The sequence below is a fragment of the Antechinus flavipes genome, chromosome 3 (assembly GCF_016432865.1).
Source record: "Antechinus flavipes isolate AdamAnt ecotype Samford, QLD, Australia chromosome 3, AdamAnt_v2, whole genome shotgun sequence".
Classification (NCBI taxonomy): domain Eukaryota; kingdom Metazoa; phylum Chordata; class Mammalia; order Dasyuromorphia; family Dasyuridae; genus Antechinus; species Antechinus flavipes.
The window spans coordinates 74,129,497-74,149,845 of NC_067400.1; the positions used below are offsets into that span (position 1 = coordinate 74,129,497).

Below are 20,349 nucleotides of genomic sequence, written 5' to 3' on the forward strand. Positions count from 1 at the left end.
GAGGTTTTACCTGGAAGTATTTTGACAATATTGTCTTCTTCTGGATTTGTGTTTTGATTTTCTCTGTCACCACAGTAGCTTTATATGATCAAGGTTCTTTTTTGTTTCTTGCCTTTTTAAAAATTTTTTTACCCATTTTGTGACTTAAAATTGAGCTTCTGTTTCTGGGGCATGGAGGTCACTGTTCCAAACTTCTTGTGTTTGGGGGGCATGGGCTTGCTCTCTAACTTTGTAGGTTGGGCCTTAGGTGGTAACTGGCTTGTTTATTGTGCTGAGATGCCTCAGTCTAGTCACCCCTATTGTGACCTGGTTTCTGAGGTTAACACTTTACCTTCTGTGCTGTGCTGGGTACTAGTCTACCAAGCCAGAACTGAAGGGTCTCCATTGTTGATCTGTGCTGTGTCTGAAGGCCTCCCCTAGTTTGTCTAGGGTACCATCTGTACTGGGCTGCACTCCTCTTTCACCTAGTCGAGACAGACCTTTCTTGAAGTCCTCCCAAGTTATCTTAAGCAGTAAAATTGTTTCACTCTGTCTTTTTGTAGATTGTGTTGCTCCAGAATCCATTTAGAGGCTTGATTTAATGTTGTTTCCAAGGGAAACTAGGGAGAGCTCAGACAACTTCCTGGCTTTTCTCCACTGTCTTGACTCTCATTTTTAAAGGAATAATAAGTATCATTTACAGTAAAACTATCTTATTTTCCCTAAATAAATTTATTATTTATAAATATAGAAATATTCTTTTTCTTTTTAAAATATGTTTAATTATTTACGAGGGTATTTAGGGGAGATAAAGGATGCTTTTGCTGATCTTTTCTCATCCATAATTTGAAGAGAATGATGAAGATCCAAGAATCTAAGAGATGTAAGAGTCCTCAGAAACTAGCTAATCCAATTTTTACATAAAGTAGGCTGCCGTTACATAATGTGCTTTCCTTCTGCTTTGGCTCCAGTTTTTCACCTACTCTTTTTCCCATGCAATATCCAGTGGATTCTTCTTAATATCGCTGCACTAATTAATTGGTATTCTAGCCATGAGTAGAGTTTTGGTGAATATAGGCATCCATCAAGAAATGTCCTTAATGTCCTGCCATTATTGTTAGAGAGTTTGTTTTCTTTGTCTTTAGATATTAAACCAGACAGAACATAGTAAGTATATGATAAATGTTAGAATGTTTGAAAGAAAACCTTTTCAGTCACTTATATTCTTAAAACCTCCCAGTAACTCCCCATCATCTTTCATTCACATTAAAAACACTGATTAAGCCATATTTTCTATAGATTACTATGCTATTAAAAAATGAATTAATCTTCCTTGCAGAGGATGGAAGATATGGGTATGAAATCTTACATATACTGTCAGACTCAATTGATGTATGCCAGTTTGCTGGACTGCTTTTTTTCCTCTTTTTTTATTCTACAAAGGATGATTGTGTAGGAAGTATATTCAGAAATCAAGGTGATATAAAAACCAATTAAAATGTGAAATATTTTTTAAAATTCACATGTGAATTAAGCAACCAAACTATGCCCTGTAAGAATAGGTAATATAATATTATAGTGACATGAACAGAAAACCATGACATTTCACACTCAAATGCTTTGCTTAATGTTTAATAGCAAGAAAAACATTTATTTCTGTAGCTTTCAGATTGCTTAAGGCTTTTTAGTTGGGTGTTTACTTTCTCCATGGACCTGTGTTCTCCTTTGTACTCTCTAACAGTACAGAAAAAAACATGAAAAAGAGATTGAAGAAGGTTATATTCAAGGATGTCAAACACTAGGAAAATGAGTCATGAGAAAAGACTATAACATACATGTATGTATGTGTGTAAATATATTACATATATATACACATGTATTTTTGCATATATGCAGATATTGTCTTAGAAGATATATTTTGTGTTCCTTACTTTGTTCAAGTACCCCCATCTCATTGGCAATATACTACAGCCTATGGAATACCAGTGTTGTAGTCTATGAGCGTCTATTTTTTTTTTTAATAATTTTTTATTGATAGAATGCATGCCAGGGTAATTTTTTACAGCATTATCCCTTGCATTCACTTCTGTTCCGATTTTTCCCCTCCCTCCCTCCACCCCTTCCCCCAGATGGCAAGAGTCCTTTACATATTGAATGGGTTGCAGTATATCCTAGATATAATATATGTGTGCAGAACTGAACAGTTTTCTTGTAGCACAGGGAGAATTGAATTCAGAAGGTATAAATAACCCGGGAGGAAAAACATAAATGCAAGCAGTTTATATTCATTTCCAGTGTTCTTTCTCTGGGTGTAGCTGCTTCTGTCCATCTTTGATCAATTAAGGCTCTCTTTATCAAAGAGGTCCACTTCCATCAGAATACATCCTCAAACAGTATATGAGCGTCTATTGTTCTTTCAGACAGTCTTGTTCCTATGAAGGTTCCTTTATTTTATGAACATATAGCCACAGATTGTCATTATAAGAACATTGGTTTCCATAAGCATTTCCCAGGGGTCTGATCATGTAATAAAGCCCATTGACTCTCTATTACCCCAGGATCAAATACAGAATCCTCATTTAGATATTCAAAGCCCTTCATAACCCCACCTGTTGACCTTTCTAGTCTTCCTATACCTTGTACACTCTGCCTTTCCCCATTCAATCCCTCATGCCATCTCTCAACTTGGGGCATTTTCACTGATTGTTTACATTCCCTGGAATGTCTTCTCCTCATCTCCGTTTCCTGTGTTTGGCTTCTGTAACTTCCTTCAAGTGGCAGCTAAAATCCACCTTTAAATATTTTGACTATTCCCAATTTACCTGTTATATAGCTTGTTTGCATGTTGGTAAGTTCCCTGTTAGATGGTAAGCTCCCAAGGGCAGGGGGTATCTTTTTATGTTTCTTTATACCTCCAGGGCTTAATACAGTGAATGAGAGACTAAATTTGGATTTTGAGGAGGAAATTACAAAGATCAAAACAATTAGGATTATTTTGACAATTGTGTAAGGAATGGATTAAAGCAGGGAGAAGAATACTTAGCAGCAGAGAGATTAATTTGAAGTCTATTGCAAAAGTCAAGAGTTTAGCAAATGAGTCAGTGAGGACTAGGAGGAAGAAGGAATAGCAAAACATTAACAAATGTTTATTGACAGATTGAAAAAGATGGGCTTTTGGATTAGGGAGCAGGTTGGAATTATTGAATGCCTTCCATTCCACTCATTTCTTCTTTTTCAGTTCTGGGCCCATTCATTGTTCATTTGTAGTACCTGCCCCAAGTAGATGTTTTTTTAAGACAGGTACATGCGATAGAAGAGGTCAAATAAAATAATAAGAATGATTTCAGGAAAATGTTGTGGAAGGCCTAAAGCTTGAAGGAAGGCCTAAAGCTTGAAGGAATAAAGATATGCAAAGAATAAGAAGAAATAGATAAAAGAGCCATTCATTTCAGATGAATTGAGCAAGCATGTTATGATTCTCTCCCTCCCCATTTATTATTCAGCATTTCTGCAGATAAGCAACATATCCCTTCCTTTTTCTGCCCCTTTCTAAAGCTAATGACAAATTATTAAGGCTAATAACACATACTCAAGGCTCTGTTCTTTTGTTGAAAAAGACAAGCTGTCCTTCCCTGCTTCCAAGGGCAACTACAAATAAGTGATAATTTACCCAAACTGCTCTTCATTTTCTGCTCTATATGTTCACAGAAATTACTGATAATCAGTCCATTGTAACAAAGCATATTATAATGGAAAGAATCCTAGTTTTTGTATGCCCAAATGTAAAAAACCATACATACCCTTTGATCCAGCAGTCTCACTAATGGGTCTGTATTCCAAAGAGATCATAAAAGAAAGAAAAGAAGCCATATATAAAAAAATATTTGCAGCAGCTCTTTTTATAGTGATAAGGAACTGGAAATTGAATGGATGCCCATCAGTTGGGAAATGGCTGCATAAGTTATGGTATCTGAATGTAATGTAATATTATTTTTCTATAAGAAGTAATGAACAGGCTGATTTTAGAAAAACCTGGAAAGATTTACATGAAATGATGCTAAGTGAAATGAATAGAACCAAAAGAACACTATATATAGCAACAACAAAATTAAGTGATGATCAACTGTGATGGACTTGGCTTTTTTCAACAATGAGGTAATTCAAGGCAATTCCAATAGATTTGCAATGGAAAATACCATCTGCATCTAGAGAGGGGACTATGGGAACTGAATGTGGATCAAAGCATAGTATTTTCACCTTTTTTTGGTGATGGTATTTGTTTGCTTGTTTTTTTTCTTCTTTTTCATGTTCTTCCCCCTTTATATCTGATTTTTCTTGCACAACATGATGAATGTGAAAATACGTATAGAAGAATTGCACATGCTAAACCTATAGTGCATTGCTTGCTGTCTAGGAGAGGAGAGAAGGAAGAGAGGAAGGGAGAAACGTTTGGAAAACAAAGTGTTGCAAAGGTGAATGTTGAAAATTATCTTTTCATGTATTTGGAAAAATAAAAAAAACTATTTTATTTTTTACAAGAATGCTAGCTCTGAAGTCAGGATCTGAGTTAAAATTTTATTTCTGATACTATCTGTACGAACTTAACTTACCCAAGCCCCAATTTTCCACTCATAAAATAAGGACTTAGCCTCTCGGGTCCCTTTTAAATCTATAGCTGTGGATCTACAATTCTAGGGTTCACAGAGACTTATCTGTGGCTCTTCTGCCTTAGTTAGAAATAACAGTCAAACTTCTTTATCTGATTTGCACACCAAGCTTTGTGAGCTATGCTTTTTTTGTTTTGTGCTATTTATTTTATTTTATTTTTTAGATATAACAGGAGCCATAAGTGGGCAAGATAAAGTTAGGGAGCAAGTGACAGTTTAGCTTGTTCAAAAAGTAGAATATAAAGAGTAGTTATGCAAATAAAGCTTAAAAAGTAAATTAAAGCCACACTTGTATAAGGTCTTGAATAAGAGACTGAATTTACAGTTTGAGTAGGAGAATTCAAAGGTCAGACCTGGAAAGATTATTTTGGCAATTGTGTGAGAGATAGATTAAAGCAAGGAGAAGTGAAAAGCAGAGAGAGTTAAGCACTTGGTGAATGATTGAATAAGGACGAGGAGGGAGAAGGAATAGTCAAGAGATTTTTACCCTGGGGACAAGTTAAATGGTATCAGAGACAAGGAAGTTAGGAGAGGTTCAGTTTTGGGGGAAAGATAATAAATTAATATTGAGTTATGAGTTTTTTAATGGAAAGTGATATATAGATATATCTAATGGAAATGTGGAAATTCAATACTGAAATTCATGAGAAAAGTTGTGGTTCTATATTCGGGAGTTCTCTATATAGAAGTGATAATTAAATAGATGACTTTTAAGAGCACATAGAATCTGAAAAGATTGCCTAGGTCAGAATCTTTTGAGATCCTTATGCTTAGAGGTGAGATGAGAAAATAGTAATGGCAACTAAAAGTGGAAAGCCAGTAAAGGAACCTGAGAACCATAAAGAATGATGCCACTGAGGTGAACAGAAGAAAGAATGTCTGGGAGGAAAGAGAATAAATAACGATGGTCAAATGGGACAGAAAAGGCAAGAAACATGAGGATGGAGTAAAAAACCCACTTTATTAGTAAGTGTTAAGTAATTGAGGACCTCATAGATCTTGGTTTTAGCAGAATGGTGCTTAGAATCACAAACTTGGAGGATACCTCAGCAATCAAACTTTTATCTAAGTCATAATTGCCAGCAAATGATCATATATCTTTTGCTTTAAGACGTCTATTGATGAGGAACTGACTACTCAATAAGGTAAGAGAAAAGATTGAAGGCCAGGAGTGCTGGATTTAGAATCAGAAGGCTTAAATCCTTTATTATTTACTTCTTGTATTTCTTCAAACAAATCACTTAGTCTAGCTGGGCCACATTTTCAATGTCCCTAAAACATGGAGTTTGACTTTTGAGGTTTGAATTAGCTCTTGCCCTCTGTTCCTATAAAAATACATAGAACTAACTCCTAGAAATGTGAAAATTGCTCTTATCTGTGGTCTTTTGTCTCCTCCATCTCTGAAGTAGCTATAAGGTAACAGGGATCTGTCACAGTTCTAGCACTGCACAAAACTTCATCTGCACAAAAAAACCTGAAGCTTAGGACAATGCTTCACTTGGGCAGTGACCTCCATGTTAGTATAGTTAAAAATCAAGAAATGGGCTGGAAAATGAGCAAACAGCAGAAAAAATTCTTACATAGAAAATTATTGTGGTGATAAGGAAGTTCAAAACATACACTCAGAAGACAAAGTCAAAATTCCTGCATCTAAAACCTCCAAGAATATGAATTTGTTTCAGGCCATGAAAAAAGGTCAAAAGGGATTTTAAAATCAAGCAAAAGAGGTAGAGAAAAAATTGGAAAAAGAAATTAGAGTGCTGCCAAATAAATATCATGAAAAACAAGTCAACAGTTTGGTAAAGAAAACACACACAAAAAAAATACTGAAGAAAATTAACACCTAAAAAACTAGAATAGTCTAAATAGTAAAAGAGGCATGAAAATCCGATGAAGAGAAGAATAGCTTGAAAATCAGGGCTGGCCAAATGGAATATACATATATGTGCAAAAATTCACTAAAGAGAAGAAGTCCTTAAAAAGTAGAATTGGCACAGTTTAAAAGGAGGTACAAAAGGACACTGAAGAAAATAATTCCTTAAAAGGTAGAATTGGGCAAATAGATAATGACTTTATGAAATATTAAGAAACACTCAAGCAATGTCAAAAGAATTTTTAAAAATAGAAGAAAATATGAACTACCTCATTGGAAAAAAACCGACCTGGGAAATGGATCCAGGAGGGATAATTTAAGAATTATTGGACTACCCGAAGTTATGATAAAAAAAAAGAGTCTAGATAATCATCTTTCAAGAAATTATCAAGGAAAATTACTCTAATATTTTAAAACAAGATGATAAAATAGAAATTGAAAGAATCCATCAATTACCTCCTGAAAGAGATCACAAAGTGAAAATTCCCAGGAATATTATAGTCAAATTCCAAATCTGCCAGAACAACGAGAAAATATTGCAAGTAGTCAAAAAGAAACAATTCAAATATTTCAGTGCCCCAGTCAGATTACACAAGATTTAGCAGCTTCTACATTAAAGGACCAGAAGATATAAAATATGATATCCTATAGGGCAAAAGAAATAAGATTACAAGCAAGAATCACCTACCCAGAAAAATTGAGTATAATCCCTCAGGGGCAGGAGAAGAAGAAAGATGGATATTCAATGAAATACAGTACTTTCAAGCATTCTTAAAGAAAAGACCAAAGCTGAAGAGAGAATTTGACTTTCAAATACAAAAAGCAAAAGAAGCATAAAAAGGTAGAGGAGGGGCAGCTAGGTAGTGCAGTGGATAGAGCACCAGCCCTGAAGTCAGGAGGACCTGAGTTCAAATATGGCCTTAGACACTTAACACTTCCTGTGTGACCCTAGGCAAGTCACTTAACCCCATTGCCTTAGCAAAAACAAACCAAAAAAGGTAGAGGAAAGAGATAACAAAAGAGATTCAGTAAGGTTCAGACTATATATTTTCCTGCATAGAAAACTATTTTAACTCCTAAAATTTTTCTTTAACTCCTAAAATTTTTATTATTATTAGGTAGTATACATAGACAGAAAACAGATGTGTAAGTTGAATGTGATGGTGTGATTGGCTAAAAAATTAAATTAAATTAAGAGATAAGGAAGGGGGCAGCTAGGTGGCACAGTGGAGAGAACACCAGCCCTAAAGTCAGGAGGACCTCCTATATTCAAATATGGTCTCAAACACTTAACACTTCCTAGCTGTGTGACCCTGGGCAAGTCACTGAATCCCAATTGCCTCAGCAAAAAAGAGAGAGAGAGAGAGAGAGAGAGAGAGAGAGAAATAAGGAATAAAGAAATACACTGGGAGAAGGGGAAAGGAAGTAGTAGATAAGGAAGAAAGAAATACACAAGGTGAAGGGGAAAGGAAGTGGTAAAATGGTATAAATTTTCTGACATATAACAGGCCTGAAAGAGATTTTACTGTGGAGGGGGAAATGAGGGAAGCATGGAGGAGAGTACATTAGATTTACTCTCATTAAAACTGAGGCAAAGAGGAAAAAGTATGGACATTTAGTTTAGGCATAGAAATCTATCTTACTATGCAGGAAAGTAGGGAGGCAAGAAGAGGGAGCTGATAAAGGGATGGATGGAATTTGGGGGAGGTAAAAGTCAGAAGCAAAAAACTTGAAAATGGACAGGTTAAAAGGAGAGAGTAGGCTAAACAGAGGAAAATAGGATGAAGGAAAATACTTGGTCAGTGATCATTAGGAAAAAAATTACAATAAGCTTCTCATTCTTCTATATTTCTCAAACATAGCAAAAACTGACTCAAACTTATAGAAAAAGTCATTCCTCAATTGATTGTCAAAGGATATAAACAGGCGATTTCCAGATAAAGTCTATTTAGTCATATAAAAAATTGCTCAAACCTCATACTTGTCTGTAACTTCCTTCAAGTGGCAGCTAAAACCTTTAAATACTTTGACTCTTTCCAATTTACCTGTTATATAGCTTGTTTGCATGTTGGTAAGCTTCTTATTAGATGATAAACTCCCAAGGGCAGGGGCTATCTTTTTATGTTTCTTTATACCTCCAGAGATTAATACAGTGAATGAGAGACTGAATATTGATTGTGAGACATCAGTCTTCAGTAAGAATTTATTAAGTACCTACTGTATGTTAATCATTATGATATGTATAATTCCTTATATATTATCTCCTCCATTAGGATGTAAACTCCTTGAGACCAAGGATTTTGCTTTTCTTTGTATCCAAAGCACTTTAATAAATGTTCGTCAGCTAACTGACTGTCATGTAGGTAGATAGCAACAAAAGCTTCAGGAGTTTGACTTTTAATTCTAAACTGTTAAGCTTTCCATGTCCTTCAGAGCTTTCTCCACACTAACCTTGTCTCTCCTTGGATTAATCTATGTTCTTGATTTTTCTGTTTTCCCTTTCCAGAGATTACAGAGACACTTGCATACCCAAGCAATGTTACTAGAATAAGATTGATTCTAGGGTTGTTCAAGTAGTGGTATTAAGTCAGACATTTTCCCCTTGGATCCAGGAGAGGCATCTTTTGTGACTGAAGCTTAGGACTTGCTTTGACATAAGCTGTTCCTAAACTAAATAACCCTAAATTGTTATTATTGCTGGGAGCATGGAAGGGGAAGGAGGAGGTTAACTTTACTGACTGTGATGATAGGGATGAGAACATGTATCCTATTTATGAATTCATTGATGTATGTAATTTTCCCGGATAAGCAAACTCCACCTACCAGTGCAGCTTGGTACCTTCTGTACAGTGTTAGAGTCTTAGTTGCTTAGAGTTGCAAGGGAGTAACTTGCTTGGCTTCACGCACCAATATATGTCAATATATTGAACAACTATATGTATAGTTGTATGTATGTATGTGTATGTATATATACATAGACACATCCATACATATATATATTTATGTTATGTTATGTATATGGAGAGGAGGGGGGAGAGAAGAAAATCTAATCAGAGGTATCAGAATTTGGAGTAAAATGTACGTTTTCTTAGGTTGTCTTGTCTGTTAATTCTACCATTCTATAGGCTAGGTATGATGCTATCTTTGCCAGTTTTTTAGACTTGTTTGTTTGATTGATTTTGTTTTTTAAGTATCTTTTGTTTTTTGCAATTTAGTAGAAAATGAGTTTTTTTTTTATTTTTCAACATTTACTTTTATAAGGTTTTGATTTCTATTTCCTTTGCCCCTCCCTAAAACAACAATCAATCTGCTATATGTTTTACATGTGCTACCATATTAAACATATTTACATAATCATATTGTAAAAGAAGAATCAAGAAAGATAAAAGCAACAACAAAAGTGAAAATAATATGCTTTGATCTGCATCCAGACTCCATGGTTCTCTCTCTAAATGCATTTTCCATTGCAAGTTTTTTTTTTAATTGTCTTAGATCATTGTATTGCTGAGAAGAGCTAATTCTATTAAAGCTGATTATTACAAAACATTGCTCTTACTATATACAGTGTCCTCCTGGTTCTGCTCTAAGTATTTAATTTTTTAAAAATCCTTTCTTATTAAAAGAAAACACTAAGAATTGAGATGGAATTGCTTAATGCTATAATGATCTGGAACCTAAAACAAAGACCTTTATAGGGTATGAAGATATAGGCCTCTCTATTTCCATCTTCATCAGTGGCGAAACACCAGTGCTAGTGAGCTAGATGATCCAGACAAGTATGCCATGATAGAGAGTCGTGAATACCATTGTTTGAGGCCAGTAAAGAAAAAGTAACAATCTCGTTTTCCAAAGAAGGGATAGAGGAATTTTACAGATGATTTTTAATAGCTATGTGTCAAGATTTTGAGCCACAAGATGGCGCTCCAACTTGAAAGAAATAACTTTTTAACCTAGAAATGTTCTAAAATTCAAGGTGAAAGTTAATTTTTCCATCATTTCCCCCTTTCCCCCCTCCCCCTGTCTTTGTAATTTTCCTGAGCACTGAAATGTTGAATTTCTCAAATGGAATGGTAAGAGTTTGACTTTTGAACAAAATATAACCTAACCATTTGGGGCCAGAAAGATTCTTCCACTGTTTATAATTTTTTACAAATCATGCATATAAAAGTTCTCACATGTTGCCTTTTTTAAAAATTTCCTCTTCCTTCTTTGGATACAAGACGGTTCAGCACAAACTAGCTGAATTGAAAACACATATTTGTGTGACCAGGGCTTTTGTGGACAGCTGTCTCCAGCTTCATGATGCAAAACGTCTGGATTCAGCTACTGCTTCCATGGCAAAATACTGGTATGTATATTCCAGTAATTGAAGGGTAGTAATTTTGTAGATGGCTCTGGGAGGGGGCCAACTTTACCCATAACTCTGAATCCCTTTGAAGGAGGAGACTGTATCAATGCGAAAGAATAATAGTAGGCCAATCATTTTTATATGTTTAAAGGTCCCACTGAGACAATTTAAGCCAGGCTGAAAATTTATCTGTCAGTGGGATTGGTAATGAAATCTTAACCTCTCTCAATAGGAATATCCAAAGACTTGAGCAAGGACTAATGATTTGTTCCCATCAGAAAATGATCTATTTTCAAAGTTGCTTGAAGCATTTGTTTCAAGGAGAAAGAATTAATTACCCAATCAAACACTTTAGATGTCACTTTAAGACAGAAGAAAAATGCCCTAATTGACTAAGTTAAAATGTTTCTCTATTGAATAAAGGGAATATGATAATTATGAACAAGAGAAAGAGTTCACTCAAATGTCATATAGATTTTTTAGACCCAAAGATTTGGGAACAAAGTTAGAGGTAGCAGATTGCTCTCTCTCTCTCTTTTTTTTTTTAATCTATTACCCTGAAACCATTGCTGGGGGCAGGTAGAGGGGAATTTTGTCATTAATTATTAACTCAAATTATGTCAGGCCAAAAGGGAAGCAAGCAGAAATAAGTAGGATAGTGTTTGTATTCTTATACAAATAATTTAATTTCAGATTGGAAAACAGCGTGTAGAAATTCAGAAAAGAAACCATTTAGGGAGATGTTTTAAGTTGGACTACCTTCTCCACCCCACCCCCAATTTCATATATAACAGAACAAAAGATAGATTTCAAAAATCTTTGCTAATTGCTGTCCTCAACATTCTTTGGAAAGACCTGGTATGATAAAACTCACTTTAAGAGATGAAACAAGGAAATAGATAGTTGGAACTTAGAAAATATTTCATACACTTGCCAAATAAAGATACTTCCAAAATTCCAAATGTCATTACCCCCAGAGTTTCTATCAACCTTGTCCATAAACATTTGGATTATTGTACCTCTATAAGGCATATGAATCTCTTGCATTAAAAATTGAGATAAAAATTGTTTCTGTGATTATTATATGTTTACCTTGAGTCTTTTTTTTTTCAAACTGGGAAGGAAGGGTAGAAATCTGAGTATCACATTGCATTTTTTAAAAGTAGGATAGATAAAATTCCTGTTATGTCCTCATGGGAATGGGGGGAAAGTAGGAGGGAACGTAGCATTTCATTTTTAAAAGTTCTTCATATTAGACTATACTTGAAAAACAAGACTATACAAATATGGTTAATTCTTTTTCACATATATTTTTATTGGATTAAAGACATGTAATTTTAATTGGAATTTCTTCCTTAAGATCACTATTACCTTAAAATGGTCAATTTTTCTTTTACTGTGACAAAAATTATACTTGTAACTATTAATGAATTTACTGATAAAAAGTCAGGATAAAAAGTCAGAGAATAACTTTCAAAACTGAGATTTAGGTGGTATGTATAAATACAAAGAATTATTGGAGTTTGAGGAGATTTGAGTAAAACAGAATCTGAGTAATTTAAGTCAAATAGTAAACACCTTCATTCTAAATATGATATCCGTGGTCAGGGGAAGAGAGGCTAAATTATTTCAACATGTAATTGATTAAACTGTATATGTATTTCATTTTCATGGACACAGTCTTAATAAAAATTTGGCAAAAACAATAATTAACCAAGATGGTTCTATGCAGGAATTTTAAAATTTATTTTTATATGAGCTTTTGGATGAGCAACTATTGTACAGAAAAAATTTGCTAATTGTACTCTGTAATTCCATCTATTAAGAGCTGAGTCGTTAAAAATCTGCTGCCTTTTGGGAGTGTACAATAGAGAAGGGGAAAGGAGAGAGAGTAGATTTTTTTTGTTAATTGAAAAAATTTAATTTGCAAAATAAAATTGGTCTTTTTTTTGGATAGGCAGCCTTCATGCTTTATCTATATATGAGAGTTTAATGGCTTCATAAACCCATATGGTTACATAGTCATAAATAATCTATTCCTTTATTTGGAACCATTCCACAGAAATCCAGTTTAAAAATTCCTTTTTCCTCCTGTATTTTGTCTACTTAGGGCATCTGAACTACAAAACAGTGTGGCTTATGATTGTGTGCAACTCCATGGAGGATGGGGATACATGTGGGAATACCCCATTGCAAAGTGAGTATTTCTTAGGAAGAAAAATTGTTTTGTTATATTCTTTTTGAAGATGAACAAATAAAGAAAGATCAAGAGTTCCACTGACTATAAATAAAGTTCAAAGACAATTACCCATTAACTAGATTACTGAGGATGACCATTATATGTGTGATAAAGCATATGGTAGTAGTCATGGGCCTTCAGACAAAGTTTTTTTTTTTAAATGTAGGAAAGTGAAAAGAAGGGAATATCACTGTGGAGATTCATTTCATTCATTTGATCTCTTCATCTTGTAATAAATAAAGCAACCAACCATTATGATTTTTGAATCTCAAAAATTAGTTACTCAAAATTTGATATAGACAAAAGGAGGGACTAATATCTTAACTCTTTTTTTTTTTAAATTATGGCTTTTTATGTATAAAACATATGCATGGGTAATTTTTCAACAATGACCCTTGTAAAAACTTCTGTTTCAACTTTTCCCCTCCTTTCCACCCCCTCTCCTAGATGGCAGGTAGTCCCATACATGTTAAATATGGTAAAGTATATGTTAAATGCAATGTAATATCTTAATTCTTGAAGATAATTTTGCTGGAAACAATTCAGTTCTTCTTAGTAGAAGTCCTAAAATAAAAATGTTTAAAGGTACCTATTCTCTGACTAAGCTATATGTTTATAACTTCTCACTGGAAATGTGCCAATATATAAATAGGCAGACAAACACATTCCAGAGGTTTCTCCCTCTCCATAACTGACTCCCTTCCTTCACTGCTGTGTTTGCCACATTGGTCTTCCCACAGCATTTTCTCTTCACTGAGCTAGGGAATGTGTTTTTTTCTGACTCACCCAGATTAACAGTTTATACACAGTCTCCACACACACAAAAAAAGAAAAATTCAGACTTAACACACAAAGTTCACTTTATTTCTAATTCAATCATGAGAAAGCTGTGGGATTTATAAAAAACATCTTCTTTTTACTTAAACTTTATTAGATTATCTGATGGGAGGAAAAGACCCATTCTTTTTCTAAATTTGGCTTCAAACTTGGACAGTTCGAATCTTTCAAAACCTCACTTTGCTTGGCTGAATTCTAACCATTTTGATGTGCTTCTATTGCCTAATGAGAATAACAGCTGTCAGTTATATCAAAACAAGACAAAACAAAACACCCCCATAAATTGGTTAAGAATAGAAACAGCATACACATAACCTGTTAATTTTTTTATCTTTGGCAGAGACTGATTAATTCAAACTTATTGTGGCACATATATTTTAGTCTTTAAATAAAACAGAACAGATAAGGTTTATACCAGACCTTCTTTTGTTATGTATAAACCCTCTTGGAACTGTCTTCAAAAATTCTTAAATCAAAACCAAATATTTTCATTCCTATATCTATCTCAATGCTAATAGAAATAAATTTGCATGCTGTCCTCAACTCCTTACTTTCATGTCCAATCTGTTACCAAGTCCTGTCGGTTTTCCTTTGTAACATTTTACATAACCTTGGTGACTCTCTCCTGTGAGACTGCCACCATCCTGATGCAGGCGCTCATTAACTCAAGTCTGGACTATATAGTTTCCTGCTAGTTAGTCTGCTGCCATAAGTCTCTTCCCCATTTCAATGCCTCCTCTCCTCAGTTCTCAGGGATCTCCCTAAAGCACAAGTCTGACCATGTCATGTCCCACCCCCATCCCCATCCCCACCTCTCTACCCAGTAAACTTCAGTGGCTCTCTATCACCTCTAGAATCAAACATGAAAATCTCTTTTGATGTTCAAAGCCTTTGATAACCTGATAACTTTCTATCTTTCTAGTCTTCTTATACGTTACATCCCTTCACATATTCTGTAATCCAGGGACAATGGATCAGACAGCCAGACATTCATTGGTTGTCCCTCACATTCTCTTCTTTGTCTCCTTTCTTCAAGTACCAGCTAATATCCCATCTTCTTCAAGAACTCTTTTCTTATCTTCCTTAATTCTAGTGCTTTCCCTGTGCTGATTATCTCCATTTTAGTCTGAATATAGGTTCTTTGTACAAAGCTACTTAAAGACTATATAGCTTCTGTTCTTAAGGGGCTACCCTTTGCCTTTCATTGTATCTCCTAGAGCTTAGCATAGTGCCAGATACAGAGTGAGCACTTAATAAATTACTAACTGATTTGAAAAGACAAAATAATCCTTTAATGTCATGGTTCTGTAACATTTCATTTTTCTGTTTCATGTTCTGAAACAATTTCCAAGTCTGTTTTAACAAATGTTACTCACAATGTATTCACAGTCAGTCATGGAATGTGTGATGAAATAGTTGATTTCGCCAGTCAGTGGAACTATTTTTGGGCCTTTTTGTGGGGGTTGAAGATTCAGACAGCATGTTATCATCCCAGCAGCAGTAATGGAAAGGGAGTGAAATAAAGGAAGGTTATGTATTTTTCTTTGATTTAAATATTGCCTCTATTTCCAGAATCCCTTGTATAAAACAGCTAAACATTAATTTGTTTTTTTGAGGAAGGCACACAAAAATGGAGATAGACCAACATCTAGATACTTTAAGCACAACAGAATTGTTGGTCTTGTTGTTGTTGTTGTTGTTGTTGTTTTTTTCCCCAAGGAGAATTGCTTTTAGGTCAGTTAAAAGTAAAAGACACAGACTGATGGCATGATGGATATGTCTGATTCTGAGAAACTCATATTTCTGCCAGAGAATAATTATTAACTTTCTTGGCAGCCCAGAGGTTATATGAGCATTCAAATAAACTGGGATTTTTCTCCTAAACATAGAAGGAAGAATTAAGAAGAATGTAGCTACCTAACCCTTAGCATCACAAAGTTAATTAGATAAGGGTAGTATATTAATATGCTACATTTCGATACTTGGACCTGACCTGTGATTTTGCTGGAAAAGGGAATGTGGAGTATTCTCTTATCAATTCAAATCATCTCCAACTTAAAATTTGGGAGACGTGCCCAAAGAACTGAGCGCTTACATGATTTGCCCAGGGTTACGCAACCAATAAAGAGACTTGAACTCAGGTTTTTCTACCCTTCCATAATTCTTATTCAATGAAAAAAGATTTTTTATTTTATTTCTCATAAGAGATAATGTTCAGGGTTGCAATAAGATACATGTTGATAAGTCTTGGTTTTATATGAAAAGTTACTTTAAAATAGCATTATAGAATTTTAGAAGTCATAAAGATAATATAATTCCACTGTTGTACTTTGAGGAAACTGATAGTTAATTAAGATGAGATCACATATAGAGTAAGGGAAGTACTGGTATTCCATCTTACATCTTCAGCCTCAATGCCCAGGCTACCTCCTACTGCCCCTTTCTAGTGAAACAAAATTAGTTTATGTCAGCCTCACTTGACATAAGAGACTTAGGATCAAAGAAGTAGGAGATGCTTTGACACTTTGTTACTGGCTATGATTAAACATTCCTTCTGTTTCTTTCCTGTTAATATGTTCATGGATAGATTTAACCAGTAACTTATAAAGTGTTGGTTGACTGATTTAGAGAGCAATATGTCAAAGAACACTGCCTCTAAAGTAAGTTCCTAGGTTCAAATTCTGTTTCTGATACATTCTCACTACCTATGGACCTTAGAACCTTAAGTCTTCATGGGTATGTCTTATCATCAGTAAAATGAGGAGATTGTACTAGATGGCTTCAGTCATCCCTTTCTCTCTAAATCTTTGGTCCTAAGAAATCAGTGTGAGTTACTTTGAAAGATCTGTGATATAAGGGAAGATAATCAAAGCAATCCTAAAAACAAACATACAAAAAAACACTCCAAGTTTCTTTGGGGTTGGAAAAATAGAATGTGAACATTGTGAGCATTGGCTTTGCTAATTGAAAGAAGGTGAGAGACAGATTCAGAGAGAGAGAGAGAGACTAAGAGAGAAGAAGTGAGAAAGAAGAGAGAAGGAAAGAGAAAAAGAGAGAAGGAGAGGGAAAGAGGAAGACGTAGAGAGGGAGATAGAGACAGAGAGACAGAGAGAGACTGAAAATAAAAGTAAAAAGCACTTGGAAACACCAGTATCTCTAGATCTAAGTCTCAGTAGTTAGTTTGTAGTCAGACTTTGAAAATAGCTCAGATAGTGCTAAAATCAAATATTTGTTTTAAGTGTCTGCCATTTGCAACAGCTACCATGTTAAATGCTGTGGAAGGGTTTTCTAGAATAAAAGATCTATAAAAAGAATAGAATCAGTTCCACAATCTTGGGCCACATTTTCTGCAATATTGAAATGTTATATTTGTCTGTTTTCTGTAATATCCCAATTTTCATTCCTGAAAGAAATGGTTGAAAATGTTTTGGCATATACCTCCTAGGGAAAAGAACTAAGCTAATGTTAACCCTGTTGTCTTGGCTAATCAAAGTTGTGTGAACTAATATGAAAGGGGACCTGAACTAAGAGTGTGGAAACCTGGGCCCTAACTCTCAGCACTTCCATTGTCCCTCCTGAATAACTGCCATTAATTAGAAGTGCCAAAGTTACTGGATTTCTTTGGGATTTAGTGTCTTCACCTATAAAATGAGAGTAATACTATACCTCCCTACTTCATAGAGCTGTAAGAGGAAAAGGAGATAAAATGGAGGAGAATAAAAAGTAAAAAACAATGCAAGATGATAATTAGTATAATTAGTATTATTACCACACATGAAGTCATATTTATACTTTATGTGGAAGACCTCAGCCTCTCTGAGTGTTAACCCTGAATATCATTGTAGTGTAGATATTGACCTTCTATGACTCTAAGAGACTTTCATTATCTCTGTAGGAAACATTCCTTTCTAAAACATTAATTTTATAGCTGTGGGAACCTAATGGGAAAATGTTGGGGTTTTTTTCCTTTTCTAAAAAATTCTTAAATTGCAATTTTACCTAGAAAGACTGAGAACTGAAGAAAATTAAGACATTTTAAAATTTTAAATTTTTAAGAAGTTTCATTTCTTTCTATAATTATATTGGCAAATTATAGAAGATTAAATTGGAAAAAAGTATAACTATATTGCTTAATTACATTTGTAATTTTCTTGAGGAATTATAATCTATGTGTTATAGTTCATATTGTATCAGATTATGGAAACTAAATATGTGTTTTGTAGTTATTTTAATCCAAGCATAATGCAATTATGTCAAAGAAGAAAGCTTTTTAAAAATATTGCCCCTCCCTTTCTCTTGGGAATTATCTAACATGAACTTTGAAATAATTACCCATTATCTAATAGAACATAATTTGCTATTTTTAAGGTTTCTGCTATTCATTCTTTTTCCTCCTCCCCACCCAGAGCATATGTGGATGCACGAGTCCAGCCAATCTACGGTGGAACCAATGAAATAATGAAGGAACTGATTGCTAGAGAGATCGTCCATGACAAGTAAACATCTACTCTCATCCAATTACTTCTGAGCTGAATTTAAAATGAAAACATGTTTGAATTTTTTTAATACAGGATAAACAAAGTTGGAAGATGAAAAATTGCTTTGTTGTGGAAGAGTTCTTTAGGGACACTACTTTTTGAAATTTTTTAATGGAAAGCTTAATTTTCAATACAGTTTTACCTAAACTGAGAAAAAAAAAGAGTAATACTTATTAGGGGTCTGAGTGGCTCAAATTTGAACTTAATCTAAAATTTTTAAATGATCCTAATTTGAGTTAGAGTTAACATGGAATAATTTTAACTGACTTCTGCTAATATTATTCACATAATTTCTTCAAGTCCTGTCCCTGAGGAAGTATTAATACTGACATTTCCATTTTAATTTGTAAGAGAACTATTATTTGCTCCCATACTTTTCTTTTAAAATGTTTATACATGGATCTCAAAGAAGTGGCTTTTATTTCAAAGGAAAATAATGTCAATAAATGCAGCAAATTAATTTGCAAATAAATCACATTATATAAAAATGTTTTGTGTATATTAATGAAACATTAAACACATAAATGCTTAAATTATTCTTGTTAATCATGAAAACCAAAGGGGCACATCTGTCATTGTGCTTTGTTTTGTTTTGTTTGCTACTTCTCACTGGGGAGGACAAAGGTAATGTTGAAAGCTGGTTGTCTCCCAAATTTATATACATATTCATTATGGATCCATATAGATTTCTTTTCTCTGAGGCTTCTGACTCAGACAAAACATTTTTTTAAACTATTACTAGATTTTCCCTGAGGGGATATTTTTATCTGTAGTAACTTGGATGAAGACATGGATGGCATCTTTATAAAATTTGCAGATAACAGAGTTCTGTGGATAACTAGCAAATTGTATGACAGAATCAGGACTCAAAATAATCTTGATAGGCTATAGAAAGGCGTTGACAGGTCTCAAATAATATGAAAATTTTAAATGTGTTCACAAAGGCCTATTCTGATGCCTCTTCCTAGTGTGGAAATGATCTTGACTTCTCCAAATCTGTCCTTTGACAAGTTTTACTATGCTGGAAAGGTTGCAGACATTTGAACCAGCAGTGCATTGATCTGCTTTCCAAGGATCAGTCTAAGTACAGAGAAACTGACTTGTAAACAGTAGACTAGACCTTTGGTGATGAATTCTTTTGCTATGGTCCACCCAATAAACAAAGGAAAATAAATACCTAGCTTGTGTGGCATTTTCTGTACTTCTACAGTGATGATAGAGAATGTTAAGAATGTCATTTTTCAGATTATCTATAAGCATTAAATTTCATTTGTTGGATATAGATGGATAGTCTTTTCCACTGACAAATAAAAAGATGTGTTGCTGGAGAATCCAAAAAAAAAAAAAAGAATCAAATCTGTTTTTAAAGTTCTCACTACAAAATGAAAGCAAAAGAAAGTTGCATCTAAATAGAAAGATGACTCAGAAAATCTCCTTGTAAAAACCAGTTGTACAACAAAGGCAACAAGAAACTTTTCATTGGACACTTGTTCATCTTTTGCTGTAATACTAATAATAAATTGTAAAAAAAAAATAAAAGACCATCATAATGATAATTCTACTATGTGTACCAACATTGATTGCAAAGATGAAGTAGTTGGAAAATGTTTCAAAGAATTTTCAAAAATCTTTCATGTTAAATAAACATACTTTAGAGATCAGTAACTTCAGTACAAAAGTGGTAGAGCAAAGGATGACAAAAATATATTGGAAAAGATGGATCAGAATTAAATAACAAAAAAGGTAAACAGTTCATAGACCAAAAAGAAGCTTTACATTTCTGAATCATAACTATTTTCTTAGGGGACAGAGTTGAGACATATATGGCAAATATTCAGTAATACCCCAGATAAAATATTTCAACAGGC

At 34.1% G+C, this 20,349-nt stretch overlaps 1 protein-coding gene across 1 annotated transcript in view; it reads left to right on the forward strand.

The window, feature by feature from the left end:
- The window catches only part of ACADL (acyl-CoA dehydrogenase long chain), a 44,463-nt gene extending 24,808 nt beyond the window's left edge, over positions 1–19,655 (forward strand). Inside the window, exons 9-11 of the mRNA XM_051983630.1 lie at positions 10,740–10,867; positions 12,978–13,064; positions 18,350–19,655. Of these exons, the coding sequence (XP_051839590.1) occupies positions 10,740–10,867; positions 12,978–13,064; positions 18,350–18,443 (309 nt within the window). The 3' untranslated portion in view covers positions 18,444–19,655. The remainder of the gene's footprint in view (positions 1–10,739; positions 10,868–12,977; positions 13,065–18,349) is intronic.
- The last annotated feature ends 694 nt before the right edge of the window (positions 19,656–20,349 follow it).